Source organism: Lithobates pipiens, unplaced genomic scaffold, assembly GCF_037356315.1.
Source record: "Lithobates pipiens isolate NorthernLeopardFrog02 unplaced genomic scaffold, aLitPip1_a1.2 Scaffold_16, whole genome shotgun sequence".
Taxonomy (NCBI): Eukaryota; Metazoa; Chordata; class Amphibia; order Anura; family Ranidae; genus Lithobates; species Lithobates pipiens.
The window spans coordinates 571,898,287-571,914,028 of record NW_027507748.1 but is presented as its reverse complement, the minus strand read 5'-3'; the positions used below and the strand labels follow the sequence as shown (position 1 = coordinate 571,914,028).

The window sequence follows — 15,742 nt, the reverse complement described above, 5'->3', positions numbered from 1 at the left end:
GTATTTCTTCATCCAAGGCATTTCAAACGTACTTTCAGGAATAGAAATTGAAGAATCCTTCGTCCGTTCAATAGTTGGTTTATTGTTCAGAAAGATAAGCAAAGACAAGATTGACATCTGGTAACATGGCATGGTTTTGGCTTCTAAGGTGGTACTTCTGGTGTTACATTTTCAAAGTATAGCATTCCTTCTCTTCCCACCGATCTCCCTCACTCTCATAATCCTACTCCATTCTTATACTGTCTCAAGATGTTATGTCAGCATATCCTAATAACACCCACATTTGCATATATACCCAATATGGTTCAGTCTATAGATAAGTAGCATAACTCCACCCATTGTCCTGACTAGTAACTCAAAAGTATAAATACCTACTCAGCAAAACCACTGCTCCCTATACTATCTGTTCTGTGACCTTCAGAAACCATGCTTTATTACTGTACATATAACTTGCATATATTTTCAAAAACTTTTATCACTTAAAATATTAATTAACTCAAAAACTTCTAACAGGGCGCCATTAACATTTCACTGACACTCCCAGCAGTTCGCATAGGGCAGTGTGAACTGCCGCCCGGAGGCATGCGATGCGGGAACCCGCCGCGGATTTGCGGCATTCCCGCATCGCTGCAGTGTGAACCCAGCCTTAAGGTCAAGTAATTGTCTGGTGGCGTAGATTTTGGGAAAAGAAAATTCTGCAGCATTCACGATCCCAATAAGCACAGTGGCCTCCATCCATAAATGCAAATAATTTGGAACCTCCAGGACTCTTCCTAGAGTGGGCAGCCAAGCTGAGCAATCTGGGCAAAGGGCCTTAGGTAGGTGAAAAAGAACCCGATGGTCACACTGACAGAGCTCCAGCATTTCTCTGTGAAGAGAGAACGTTCCAGAAGAACCATCTCTGCATCGCGCCACAAATCAGGCTTGGTGGTATGGTATAGTGGCCAGACAGAAGCCACTCAGTAAAAAGCATATGACAGCACACCTGAAATTGGTCAAAAGCCACCTGAAGAACTCTGACCATGAGAAACATAGATTGAACTCTTTGGCCTGAAGGGAAAGCGTCATGTTTGGAGGAAACCAGGCACCACTCGTCTCCTGGCCAATACCATCCTTGCAGTGAAGCATGTTGGTAGCAGCACCATGCTGTGGGAAAGTGTTTTTTTTTTTTTTTTTTTTTTAAGCATCAGTAACTGAAAAGACTATTCAGGATCGAGGGAAAGATGAATGCAGCAATGTATAGATACATCTTTGATGAAAACCGGCTCCAGAGCGCTCTGGGTCTTAGGTTTATCTTCCAACAGGACACTGACCCTAAGCACACAGCCAAGATTAATGTGTCTACTCTGTGAATGTCCTTGGGTGGCCCAGCCAGAGCCCAGACTTGACCCGATTGAACATCTCTGGAGAGATCTGAAAATGGCTGTTCACTGACACTCCCCATCCAACCTGATTGAGCGTGAGAGGTCTTGCAAAGAAGAATGGGAGAAACTGCCCAAAGAATGTACCAAGCTTGTAGCATCCTACTCCAAAAGACATGAGACTGTTATTTTTACGAAGGATGCTTCAAAAAAATTTTTACTGTCCCTTTTTGAGCTTGGTTATAATTTCTCCATGTTCCTTTCTGCCCCACTCTAGAGAAAATGTCCTGTTTTATGCCCAGTGACTTAACATATAGGAGGCAGAGCCAGTAATGCAGGACCTCTTTTCCAGAGAGCACCAGAAGAGAGAACACTGAAGAATTGTAGGCATGCCCATCCCCTTTAAAAGGGGTCGGTGTAAACTGCAACAGATACTCAGGAATCGCTCCACAAGCTTCAGCTTTTATACATTGCTCCGTGCCGCTCTGAAGGATTTTATACTATTGATCTGTGGTGCACATTTTAATGCAAGTTATTTTTCCACCTTTCTATCACTAAAATGGTTCTGTGGAAAGCACTATAGTTTCTAGGCTTAGTTTTCTGGATTTTGCCTTTGGTTTCGCTGGAGTGTAGTTCACTGGATTACTTTGTTACAATTCTTAGTTTTGGTACATCTAATACATAACGGGACATGTTTGGGTTAAATTTGTGAGCTGCTAGTGCTAACAAGGGGTGCAGCACAAGGTGCCTTTGAGATTGTGGAAAAAGTGTAAAATGGAGCGTTTGACTATTTCAACACACCATTTATTTATTTATTTATTTATTTATTTTTAAGCATATGGTGGATATAATGCAGCCCTGAATCATTTTTTATTTTAAACTTGATATGTGTGTGGCACACTTAAATTTGAGCAGCAGCTCAGGTTTCAAATTTTTATATTTGCTTTTTGTCACAACTGCGTTTACACCATTTCCTGGAGGTTTTAAAAGCTTTGGCTTTCCATATAGTCAAAGTGTTTTTGACAGCTCATTCATTGTGCAGGCCAACCAGTTGCATGATGAATATCTCAACTGTCCACACCATTAGGACAGTGAGGTGTAACCCCCCCCAATATCACCAGATCTCTGTCAAAGATTAAGCTGTCATCTGGACCTTGTTTGCCTTGACAAAATGCTATTTTCCTTGAAGGGTTCTGTGTAAATGGCTAATACAGTTGGTGTTTTTGTTTGGATGCCTGTTTGGGACTGTTTGCTCCTGCCTGCTTTTACATATGCAGTCAATAAAAAGCCTTTTTTACATTCTAGAAGTCTATTTCCTGTAAGCGCCACAGCTCCCCTTCCCCTTATACTTTTTCATCCTTTTTTGGACTTTTGCTGCAACTGAGTCGGTGGTAAGGCCTATAGCCTCTAGAGGGCTTTTCTTCAGGTTTGTTTAATGTCTAGTGTCCATTTATGTAGGTAGTAGTATAACCCTAAGCTTTTTACCTTTAAAGTAGTTATAAAAGTTTTTACCTTCAGTGTGCAGCTCTACACTCAGCCACTCCTAATACTTGCCTTACCCCGATGTCAATCCAGCGATGTGCACGAGACCTGAGGCTTTCCCAGGTCTCTCCCATTGCTGTCAGTCACACCAGTGAGACGGGAGCAGGGGGCTGGGCTGAGCCACCCTCCTGGCCACGTGAATGAAGAGAACCAGCTCGGGAGTGGACACTCAGCAAAAAAGGGGGGCCCAGATCGCCGACGGGGAACCTGAAGTGGCGGATCAAGGCTGCTCTGTGCAAAACCAATGCACGGGGCAGGCAAGTATGACATGGTGTTTTTTTTTTTTCCTTTACAATCTATTTAAAGTGATTGTAAAGTCTGTCGTTATTTTAATAGAAAAGTCATAATTACCTGCTCTGTGCTGTTCGTTTTGCACAGAGCAGCTCGGATCCTCATCTTGGGTCCCTGACTGGAGCTCCTGGCCCTTCCCTCTTGAGTGCCCCCATAGCACACAGCTTGCTATGGGGGTAGCAGAGCTGCAGCTCTGTGTATCCATCCAGACACAAAGCTGTGCCCTGGCTATACCCCCCTCTCTCCTGATTGGGTAACTGAGTTTGTTGGCAGCGGGAGCCATTGGTGCCGCTGCTGTGCCTGTCAAGAGGGAGTCCTAGGTGGCTGAGGGACTCGTGGATGCTGCTGGACAGATGGGGCTCGGGTAAGTATTAGGGGGGCTGCTGCACACAGAAGGCTTTTTATCTCCATGCATAGAATGCATTAAGATAAACCGCCTGCCTTTACAACACTTTTTAGCTGAGCCCCTCAATGGATTTTGAGAAGGTTTTTGTTCAGTACAAAATTGTGTTTAAGCAGTGTTGGTCAGGATTTCTGCTGCCTAAATTTACTGGTGTACTTTGTTTTCTCAAAAAAAGTTTATTTTTTTGGTTTTTATTTCTGCAAGATATAGAATTGTGTGCCCAGTGTTTACTTGTGCATGTCGGGGATAAGGGTTTAAGACCCTAAAGGGATTTTTAAACACCAAATTTTTTTTTTATATAATGCAGCTTGCGTATCCTTTTAGATATGGTCTGCCCATTATTGTATCACCTGTGTTTAAGGGCCCACACTCTAGATGAAGCAACACACTTATGGGCAGCAGCATTGTGTGGGGGGTGTTGGATGTTCTAGCAGATTTAAATAAAATTGAAGCCAAGCTCTAGCAAAATATTTACAAGCAATTAGAGCACCTGTCAGTGGTAAATGGTTTCTCAACCTGCCATATCTGCAGGAATGCTTGTTCTGTTTTAAAGACAGATTTACTGTTCAGATCAATAGACTGTTTCCAAAAAACGCACACGAATGCAGCCACTGCGTCTAAGAATTGGTAAGCTGCAGCAATATGTTAAATTTGCTTTTGTTTTTAATACCACTTTATAGAGGAAGTAAACCCTGGTTGGTTTTACTTCCTCTTTATTTCCCTGCAAATGTAAAGCATAATGGGCTAGTAGTGCATAGTAGCCCACCACCAGATTTGTGGTGTATTAAAAGATGTCATAACTGCAGTTCAGGGGAATAATTAAACGTTTGACCAAAATGTAGAAGCCAATACCTGCACATTTCCCAAAGTCTTATCCCTGGTGTAGAATTGTTTAATTCTAGAAAAACACCCTGTAATTAGGCAGAAATTCAGTGTGCTAACTTTTTAAATTGACAACCGTGCTTTGGTTGCATTGAAATGCCAACCGTTTTCAGTCTTTCGCAGTTCTCCCCCCACTGGACCATAGAACATTTCCTATCCCGCCTCAGTGTGTGTGTGTGTGTGTATATATATGTGTGTGTGTGTGTGTGTGTGTGTATGTATGTGTGTGTGTATATATATATATATATATATATATATATATGTATATGTGTGTGTGTGTGTGTGTATATATATATATATATATATATATATATATATATATATATATATATTTAGTGTGTGATAGAGAGAGATGTGTGTGTGTGTGTATATATATATATTTAGTGTGTGATAGAGAGAGATGTGTGTGTATAGATTTTTATATTATATATAGATTTTTATTTTTTTTTCCCTGGCAAAGTGGCGATGCCTAGATTCCCAAGAGCTTGTTTACCTACACTGTATGTAGGTTAAAGGGTTCTTTGTAGATGTTCATCTTGGGGGCAAGCCTATTTTAATAGGAACCAAGTGCCCAGTAACTGCCTCCAAGAATTTTATGATCCTGGTTGTAGTAAGGTTTCTAGCCAGAGTAAAATAAAAAGAACTAGTTGCACTTAAAGCTTTCTATTCATGTTACGATCAGTTATCTATACGTGTAATACTTCAGCAAGCGTTCATGTGTTCTAACATTTAATCAGCTATTGTGTGTTTTAAAATGGCCATGGAGAGAAAGGTTGTGTTCTCAAAGGGTTGAAACCTAGCTTATTTGTATCTATGCACATTAACAGTTCTGTTTGTTTTCCAACAGGCTAGGATAAAAGCCATCAACACATTCTTTGCAAAGAATGGATATCGAGCAGTGGACTCCAGTGTGTACACTCAGCCTGTTCAGACTCAAGCACAGTTTGCCTCTCCTCTATTTATGCAGCCTGTATATAGTCCTCAACAGTATTCACTTTATAACCTTGTGCCTCAAACATGGTCTCCAAGCCCAGCACCTTACTTTGAAACACCGCTGGTAAGCAGCTGCTCACAATATAAAGATGTTTACTTCAGCTTATAATAAAACACCACTCTGTTGGAATAGACTACAGTGCTATTTTCTTTCTCTGGTAGTCTGTGGCCCAGTGATGATAACTTGCGCCTGGAGGGAAGAAAGGTTCACATTCATACACGAGAGGTTTCTTAAATTTTTAAATTTGTACAGCTCTCAGAGACCTGGATGATAATCATTACTGGCCCCTGACAGCACCTTTTTGCTCAGTCTATGAATGTTGAACCTTCCCTGTGATTGCAAGATTATGAGATCTGAGGGCTGCTTGTAACATTGAAAATCTTATGTGCATTTTAATGTCCCATACACACGAAAATCGTACGAAAAATACCACTTTCAAGGCGGTTGTACAATAATCGGTTTGTTAGTACAGCGCTTGAGCCGATCAAGACAGTTCATCAGGTAGTATTCTATCGGAGGTGCACAATTTATTTTATTTTTTTAATTTAATCAGTACAGCTATCATTTGAAAATGCAATGCAACACATGACATCACTTAAATTTTTTTTGTTGTACGGGAATTTTCGTAACTTTAGTAAACTCATCAGATTGGATCTGAGATTAGCATGCAAAAAAAATCATTCATCCGATTTCATTGTGTACAGGGCTTAAGTGGGATCCTCCTGAAGCCCAGGCAGCAAGTTAACCACATGGATCACATTACCAAGTGCTTCGTCCCTTGGGAGTTCAAATAAGATTTTAAGCTCTGGTGATGCTGGTTAACCAATTCCCATCCACCATGGTGCAAATGTCTTCAGATGGGAGCTTTGATAATAGGTTCAGGGCTCCTGCCAGGATCCTGGTATTAGTGTAGCCGAAGGATTTTTAGGTCAGAGTGTTCAGAGCAAATCTACAGCCACCCAATTTACTTTTACAGGTGGTGGAAGGGGGTCCCAGATTCCTCCATAGAGGAGAACCTATTATGACCCATACGATCACAATGGATAATTTCTTGTTATGGTAATAAAAAATTGAAATGGCTATTTTTAAAACAAAATTACTTTTTAAAACTTAATTTTGCGTTTAAGTCACTGCTCAAATATACAACACAACTGCAAAACCTGCCATTTTATTCTCCAGGGAGTTTGCTTTAAGAAAATTATATGGTTTTGAGGTTCTAAGTAATTGTCAGGCAAGCGTGACCGGTTTACAATCCTACAAGTGGGCACATAACCTGAAGGTTAAAGGGATTGTAAAGGTAAATGTTTTTTCACCTTAATGCATTCTATGCATTAAGGTGAAAAAACATCTGACAGTGCCGGCGCCTCCATCCCCCCTGTTTTTACTTACCTGACCCCTCAAAAGTCCCGCTCTCGCCCCCGAAGTCCTCTTTGCCACTCAGCCTGGCCGCTGATTGGCTGTAGTGGATGGATTGAAAACAGCGCAGCCATTGGCTCGCGCTGCTGTCAATCACATCCAATGACGCGGCGCACCAGGGGCAGGGCCGTGTGATACAGGGAGCGGCTATAGCTGCTGCTGGCTGTATCACGGTAGCGCGCCCACAGGTGCTTCTCACCATGCGAGGGAACTTGCATGAATGTGAGAAGTACCTGCGGGATAAGGCAGAGACAGCCGCCGAGGGACCCCAGAAGAGCAGGTTTGGGGCCACTCTGTGCAAAACGAGCTGCACAGTGGAGGTAAGTATAACATGTTTAAAAAAAAATACCTTTACAATCCCTTTAAAGACTTTACCACAATAGGCTTCACAATCCTATTTTGCTCAGGTGATGGCAGTCAAATATTTGCTTCACAGCATTGGAAGGAACCATATTTAGGTCTTTTAATCCTGAGTCTCACAGGGGCTTGAGTTGGGGGTGATGCTGTCCCTAAAGGTAAAAGTGTGTGAAGTGGTACCCAGGAGAAAAATGGACTGCTTAATGATTAAATCTGTAAAAATTCAGCATCTAATGTGGTGTTTTTTTTGTCCACAGGCTCCATTTCCTAATAGTGGATTTGTGAATGGTTTTAATTCTTCAGGCTCTTATAAAACAAGTGCTGCCTCAATAAGTATAGGAAGACCTTTCCATAGAAGTCGGTATGTGTATATTTAGGTCTAGTTATACAATGTAATGTGGTAACTGTTAACCATTATATTAACGCAGTGTGTGGTGGCCTTTTTCCACTTCTGAACCGCCTACCGTTATACGTAGGCAGATAGCTGCCATAACTCCGTTATATTAAACGCAGGCGATCCGCTTTCAGATAAAAGTGGTTGCTGCAGCAGATTTGCTTTTGGCGGCAGGAGAGGTGCCCGCCCTCCTGTTTCGGTCATCCCTGCCACTTAGCGGCGCTGTCGGTATTGGCGGAGACTACCAGATCGTTTCCCTCTGAGGCTCTATCGAGTGAGGGAAGGGTGGCCCCCACTTGACTAGATAACGGAAGCTTGCGCCCAACGGACTTAAAGGGAGTTTTCATATTTAAAAAAATAAATACTTTTGCACTTAAATGCAATATAAAAAGTGAGCTCTGAAGTCTTTTTACCCCAGATCTCACATTTAAAAAGGCCCTGTCATACTTTTAAATTCCTTGTAATAAGAATAAACGTGATCAAACCTATTTATTTTTTTTTTTTTAAGGGACAGTGTAGAGAAAAAAAGTAAAATAAGAAAAAAATTAAAGCACTCCGTGCTTGCGTGCATAAAGCATACGCAAGTTGTGCCTGCATATGTAAACTGTCTTCAAACCACACGTGAGGTGTCGTCGTGATTAGAGCGATAATTCTAACAAAAGACCTCTAACGCAAACTTAACCGGCAGACATTTTTAAACGTCTCCTATGGAGATTAAGGGTTGGTTTTTTGCTATTCGTCAAATGGGTGCAATTTTGAAGCATGGCATGTTGGGTATCAATTTACACGGCATAACATCTTTTACAATATAAAGCAATTGGGTTAACTTCACAGTTTGATTATTTTTTAATTCAAAGTGTATTTTTTCCCAAAAAATTGCCCTCGTAAGATCGTTGCGTAACGGTATTGCAATGATCGCCATTTTATTCTCTAGGGCAGGGGTCTCCAATCTATGGCCCTCCACCAGTTGTTTAGGAACTACAATTCCCATCATGACTGTCATGTCTGTGAATGTCAGTTTTACGATGCATCATGGGACTTGTAGTTCCACAACAGCTGGAGTGCCAGTTTGGAGATCCCTGCTCTAGGGTGTCAAAAAAAAGTTTGGGGGTCCCAAGTCATTTTCTAGCAAAAACCTGATTTTAACTTGTAAACAAGTTTAAAAAATAGGCCTGGTCCTTAAGTGGTTAAATGTAATGCTGTTATATGCAGTAAGTGCTCATGCCCATTTACTCTGCTTTGCTGGAAAAGGCATAGTAAACATCCGCAAAGAGGATTGACATTCAGCTCTGCAAACAAAAGAATAGTTTTAGCAAGTCATTGTATTGTGTTAAAACTGTCTGACGAAAGCTTTCTGGAATGGATTGGCTAGCTTCTCTTTTGTTAATGACTGGGTAAGGTTTGAGTCCTGTAAGGTCACAGGCCGAGTTAAAATGTAATAAGCAGCATGAAGGGGACACTTTAACCTAATTTAAATAGTCTGTGAATTTATGTTTGCTTGGGTAGAATCTGTTTGACATATTCCCAGTGCAGATAATTACCAGCCTCACACCTTTCCCCCGAAGTAGGGCGGTGGGTGGTTGAGCATACCACAGCCACTTGGTGTGGGTGCTTCAGGGATATTAAATAATGAGTTCTACCCCCAAATTGCCATCCTTGACGGGACTGTATTTCCCCTCCAACACACCCTCAACCCCCTTCCTGCACAATTGGTACAATTTTTTAAAGTCTCCCCTCCGAACCCAGCGCTCAATGCAGTGCTTCAGATGCTGCTCCTCCTGACCTGTCATAAGAAACGTTAAAGCCAAGGTGGAACTGCCTAGCAAAAGCTTCCCCTCCCCGGCTCTAGTGTGACAGGTGGTGGCAATGCGATGCTGCGGGTACCGAGAATCGGTACGTGGCCAACTTTGGTACCCCAGCTGCTTGCGGGTTTCAGTGCAGCATCCAAACAGGAGTGCTGTCACTTCTAAATACAGTGAATAGGCGACCCTATGCGCGCAATACACGGAAAAGCTTGTGAATCATGTTTTTTATATCCCTGCAGAGCCTGTGAATACTGAGTTGCAGAAAATGTCTCAATCTGGAGTTCTAGCTTTGAATTGCTGTTTTGAGTAGTTGATTTATATACATACATGCATGACAATATTGATATTTTTTTAATAAATTTTTAGGGTGAAGACTCCATTTCGATCATCCACAAACTCTTCAGAAAGGACTGACAGTGGCACTACAGTTCCTGTATCATTAGACATAAATGTAAATAGAGCACGCTCCTTCCCCTCAGAAAGGCATAACTCTTCTTTAACCGGGCACCAGGATATTTATTCAAAAGACACGCCATCTCTACATCCAGAACAGAATGGTACAGATGGAGGGTTCCGAGGCAGGTATGCCATGCTGCTCAGTTTTTTTTATTTATTTTTTTCCTTCCTCGTGCACAGTAATGTTTGCATGCACAAGAACAATTTTAATCCATTAAGTATTTTTTTCCAACTGTATCTTGTCTGACAGTAACATTCAAAACTGTATTTATTGTTCAAGTAGGAAACATGTGCCTGTTCCTATAGCTATTGAAGCCTTCATGATGTAAAATTGTAAACTTTTTTCCAAGACCCTATACACAACGTTGTAGAATCTGCTATATTTGTTACATGTGACACCTTTAGGAATTGTAGCATTTTAAAATAGTAATTTGTGTTGTGCAAAAATTGTCCTTTTATTAAATATTATGCAATTCCTCAAATGTGATAAATATCAAAATGCAGATACAATTAACCACAATCGCCATACAAGATAAATTGCTTATTGTGTTTTTGTGCATTAAAATTCATTAACGTAGAGTTCCACCCAAAGGTGGAACTTCCACTTTAAGGGCTCCCAGGGCTTGTACTGACTCACCGCCGCCCCCCAGATAATACCATAGAGATTTCCGGTGGCCCAGATCATCCCCGGAGTCTCTGATCATTCGGAGGCCGGGTGCGATGTTATGACGTCACGCCCGTCCTCTGCTTTCAAATTAACGGTGCCGTTTTGGCTGGGAAGCCAGGATCTTTTTTTTTGCTTCCCAGCCTAGAGATTAGAAATGGGGTCTTATTGACCCCATATCTCACTGTAAATAGGTCCGATCTTGCCATATTCATATTACAAGGGATGTTTACATTCCTTGTAATAGGAAAATTGAGTACTGTCCATGATCTTTTTTTTATTTGCACTAACATACAATTTTTCAGGACAAGCTTTCGGGGTATGTCCCCCCCTTCAAGGTCCAAGCAGTACTAATTTACAAATTTGTAAATCCCCGTGAGCTCGTACGCAGAAGCGAACGCATACGCAAGTCCCACCCACATATGAAAACAGTGTTCAAACCACACATGTGAGGTATCGCCGCGAACGTTAGAGCGAGGGCAATAATTCTAGCCCTAGACCTCCTCTGTAACCCCAAAAATGTAACCAGTAAAAAAATTTAAAGCGTCGCCTATGGGGATTTTTAAATAACGCTTGGCGCCATTCCACGAGCGCGTGCAATTTTGAAGCGTGACATATTGGTTATCTATTTACTCGGCGTATCTTCCTCTTTTGCATTATGCAAAAAATTGTGCTAACTTTACTGTTATTTTTATTTTTTTTTAGCATGAACCAGGTTTTTTTTTTTCTGAAAGTGTTTGAAAAATTGCTGCACAAATACCGTGTGAGATAAAGTTGCAACGACCGCCATTGTATTCTCTAGGGGCTTTGCTAAAAAAAACATATGTTTGGGGGTTCTATGCAATTTTCTAGCAAAAAAATTATGAATTTTACATGTAGGAGAGATGTCAGAATTGGCCTGGATGCGAAGTGGTTAATGTGAATTTTGGACCATTATCACCTGTGATGCATTTCTGTTAACTTAAACTTGGCTTTATTAGTTTTCCCCTGAGGACAGGTTTGTTGACCAATGCTGTAGATCAGTGGTCATTAACCCTGTCCTCAGGGCCCACTAACAGGCCAGGTTTTATGTATTGGGAGATGCAGACTAGAATACTGTAATCACTGAGCAGCAAGTGATATCACCTGCAATGTATTTCGGTTATCTTGCAAACCTGGCCTGTTAGTGAGCCCTGAAGATAGGGTTGATGACCACTGCTGTAGATATATTTAAAGTCTTTGCAATTTTACATTAAGTCCCCTTTCACGCTGGGGTGGTGGTTGCATCGGCAGTAAAACTCCAAAGTAAAAGTATTTTTAGCGGCGCTTTGGGCTTTCACATGGAGAGACAGCAGCAGCTCTTTCAGGGAGGCGCCTGCAAATCACCCCAATTTGAAAGGGGTCTAAGGAATGCGATTCTGAAATTGCAACAGTTTTTAGATGACGACTTTCAGATTGGCGAACCTCTGTCCTTTTTATACCCAGTTATGTTACTGACCTGTTTCCAGCTACCTTTAAAGTACAGTATGGGTTATTTGGCCTTTTCTCCCAATCATACTTGCCTAGGTGGATGCAGCATCGGACCAATACTGCATCAGTCCCCTGGCTCCTGTGCAATGAGAACCAAGCGATTGGACATTGCCGATGGTTCGGTTACTGCAGCTCTCCGCTCTGCCCCCTCCTCGCTCACTGGAGCGCTGGGCCGTGGAGGGGTGGGGAGTTGCCATCTCAGGCTTTCAGCCTGCTCTCTGCTGAAAACTGGTCACAGGAGTGCAAAGCTAATTGCACTCCTGTGACCCATAGAAGGCCAGCCAAACTAGCTTTGGCTGGACTTTTTAATTGGTTGCAAAATTTTCTTCCGCTCTTCCTTGTTAGTACAACTTTACCAGCTTTTTGTTGCTCAGTACCTACTTTTTTTGAGACTTGGTACTGCTGTCAGTCTCAATTACCATATTCTGTGGCTCCATGCACACTGAAGCTCAAAAAAGCTTTTTCTGGGCGCCAGATTGCTGGCAGAAAACGCTGGTTGAAAAACTTGCTTTTAACAGCGTTTTGTACTAGCGTTTGAGCGTTTATGGGCGTTTTCAATAAAAATACACAGAGGACACTCCAAAAATCCCACAGTACATTCCAAACTCCCACAATGCATTGAAAAAATAGAATGCCGAACACTAATGCACGTTTATCAGCGTTTATCGTTTTTTGGTGGTGAAAAACGTCACTTTGAACGCAAATTTCTGGCGTTCAGAAAAAAGCCCATAAACTCCACTGCTCATTAAAGCTGAAAAACGTCCATGTGTGCATGGACACATAGGCTAACATAGAGTGGAGTTTATGGGCTTTTAACAAAAATGCCCAAACTCCAATAAACTGCAGTTTATGAGCTCCAGTGTGCATGGAGCCTTAAGATGGTACATTTTCTCAGTTTGATATATTTTCTCTTTTTATTGTGAATAAAATATGGGTTTGAGATTTGCATGTCATAGCATTCTGTTCCTGTAGATTTTAAAAAGTGTCTCAGCTTCTTGTTACAGGGGCTGTATTAAAATGAGTAACATTTTTATTTTTTCCTGTTACAGGAGAAGTGCCTTCAGAGGCAGAAGACGAAGAGAAGATGACCGCACCACTGTAAGTTATAGTTTAACATTTTTTTGTTGGTGTCTGACTCAGGCCTTAGCCCATTTTAAGTAAATGTATCCTGTTTGAACATTGAATACATGGTTTACAACAGGGTTAGTTATCAAAGGGGCAGTTTACTCTCCTTCGCGTTTTCGAGACCAGACTGTAGCCATTGGGATTAGAAAATGCCCTGTTGTCAGTGGGCATAAACTATCCCCTATTATTGGTTTTAGTGAACCGCTGTGTCCAGAATGACTCGCGCTGCTAAAGCAAATGCCTTTTTTTGGCATCCATTAAGGGGACAGTAATTCAGACACTTTTTGCTTGTACTTCTACCTACATTAGTCATGCGCACTGGCTGACACAAATGTATAGGCCAGCTCCTAAATAACCCACCACCCAGCATGTTTTTTCTTCTCATTAATATAGCAAAATATAAAACCCCAGTGGAGGTATGCCACCAAATGAAAGCGCTCTCAAAAAAATAAAACCTTTAATTTGTTTATAATGTTAGGCTGAGTAATTGCCATTCAAAATTGGTCTGGACAAGAAGGGGTGAAAGTGTCTGGCACTGAAGAGGTTTAAAGAGATGGTGTTAAACATCCATCTTCTCATATGGTTACCATAACATGATTCCTTTTTTAATGGGAGATTTTTTATTTTATTTTAACCCTTAATATAAGCGCTTGTACCCTCCTATACAAATTTTCATATAGCATTGACTGGCTTTAGCTTGTGCCATACTACAAACAGGTGCATTCTTTTTATTTTATGGCCCAGTGATGATCAAGTATCGCGCTTAGAGGGAATAGGGCTGGGCATTCAGAAGTCTGAGCTTATCCTTATCATTCTTCACTCATTTCTTTTATCCATCTTTTACTTTCTGATCTCTGATCACTCTTACCTTTCACTCAGACCATGTTTGTTCAGTCTTCTCAATGATTGCAAGATTATGAGATCTGAGGGCTGTGTTTTTTTTTTTTTTTTTCCCTATGTGCTGAATAATTTGGTCTGATAAACATGCATTTGTGAATCTTCATTTCAGCATCCTTTGACTACAATGGAAGAGATAGCACCGACACCAAAGTTTGACTTACTAGCATCCAATTTTCCTCCCCTTCCTGGAAGTATAGCGAGCACACCTGGAGAGCCAGTACTTGAAAGCAGGATGGCTGATGTTGTGAAAGGAATTTGTAAAGAAAAAGTTAGTATTGTTTTTCGGGATGTTAACTCTCCACTGCTTTGTAGACTGTTAATATATTTTCTTATTTCCTTATCTTTGCACCTGTTGGTGCTAGCGATTGGTGGAGAAATCTTCCAATATGGATTCTAGTTACTCTGGTGAGGTGTTTCCTCACTTGTGGCTATGGGACAGCAATTTATGGGGGAAAACTACTCAATAGGAGATGGGTGGACAAAAACCCCCCACAGGGGTTTTACCCTCCAGTACTCGGAAAATAGGTTTACCTCCAGTTCTAATTTCTAGGGCAATGTACACAATTGCGCGTCTACGTTTTTTATGGGTTTTCCTGCACATCCATTTGTTTATGGGGCCAAAAGTTTTTCGGAGAATCTGTACTTTGGGTTTCCAAGATGCTCAGGTTTAAAGGGGCTTCATCAGAAAATGGTAATCTTGTGCGTTAGCATACATTTGCCAAGGCGTGTGTGGATGGGGACTGACATGTTCAAAGAGGTTGGAAGAATCCTCATAATGGCCGTGGCATCTTGGGATTAAGATACACCTCAAGACCATGGATAAAGGGCATACTATTCAGCCTTGTTTGCTTGTTACTAAAATCTGTTTTAGGTGACTGACATTTATTTTTTTTTTTTTTTTTTTTTTTTTTAAGTTGTGTTATGAATAGTATGAATTTTATGCTATCCTGTAATTACTTTTTTATTTATATTCTTGAAGGAGATTAAAGAATTGCCTCCAAATATGTCTACTCATACTCAGGATGAACCTTCAAAAATCACTCTTCAGCAGTCAGTTACATGCTCTGTGCACAGTACTGCAGAGGATGTTACCCCACTTCCAGCTCCTCCAAGGTAAGTCAAGTTTTGTCACTGAATGAGGGTAGTTGGGTGAATCTATGGGTAATTTTTAAATTGATGAGTCTCACGAAATCACAATTTTATGGTCAACAATGGGCAGATTAACAGGCACCTGTAGTATCACTCCAGTAGAGTCAATTCCTTTAACGTCCAGCCCAGCTATCTAATTTAGTACAGGCTGATTATTCATAGACACCCCCCCCTTATCCAACCTCATTGCTCTTGTGTCCCTCCTGCAGCATAAATAACGCAATGGTGCTTAAAAAAAACAGACCTTCCTGCGGTGGACGTTGGAGGACGCCACACTAAGCTTCATCCATCTCCCCACCTCCCCCTCCCTTTTTTCCGTGTGAGCACGGGCCCCTGATCCTATAGGATCCACTCGTAGGAATGGTGGAGGGGGGCCTGGAAGCCGCTGAGTGGCATGCCGGGGTTTACTAAAACAAAAAAAAAATCTTTGGCGCCCTTTGTCTGAGAAGTGAGGAAGAAATAACGGCACAGGGAGCCGCCCAGTTGGGAGAGGG

At 41.5% G+C, this 15,742-nt stretch overlaps 1 protein-coding gene across 2 annotated transcripts in view; it reads left to right on the top strand.

Annotated features, from left to right (window-relative positions):
* Nucleotides 1-15,742, top strand: part of LARP4 (La ribonucleoprotein 4) — an 89,000-nt gene that overhangs the window by 62,005 nt on the left and 11,253 nt on the right. For both annotated transcript variants that reach the window (XM_077483729.1, XM_077483727.1), the window contains exons 9-14: nt 5,327-5,536; nt 7,504-7,607; nt 9,812-10,027; nt 13,124-13,172; nt 14,209-14,367; nt 15,079-15,212. In XM_077483729.1, the coding sequence (XP_077339855.1) occupies nt 5,327-5,536; nt 7,504-7,607; nt 9,812-10,027; nt 13,124-13,172; nt 14,209-14,367; nt 15,079-15,212 (872 nt within the window). The remainder of the gene's footprint in view (nt 1-5,326; nt 5,537-7,503; nt 7,608-9,811; nt 10,028-13,123; nt 13,173-14,208; nt 14,368-15,078; nt 15,213-15,742) is intronic.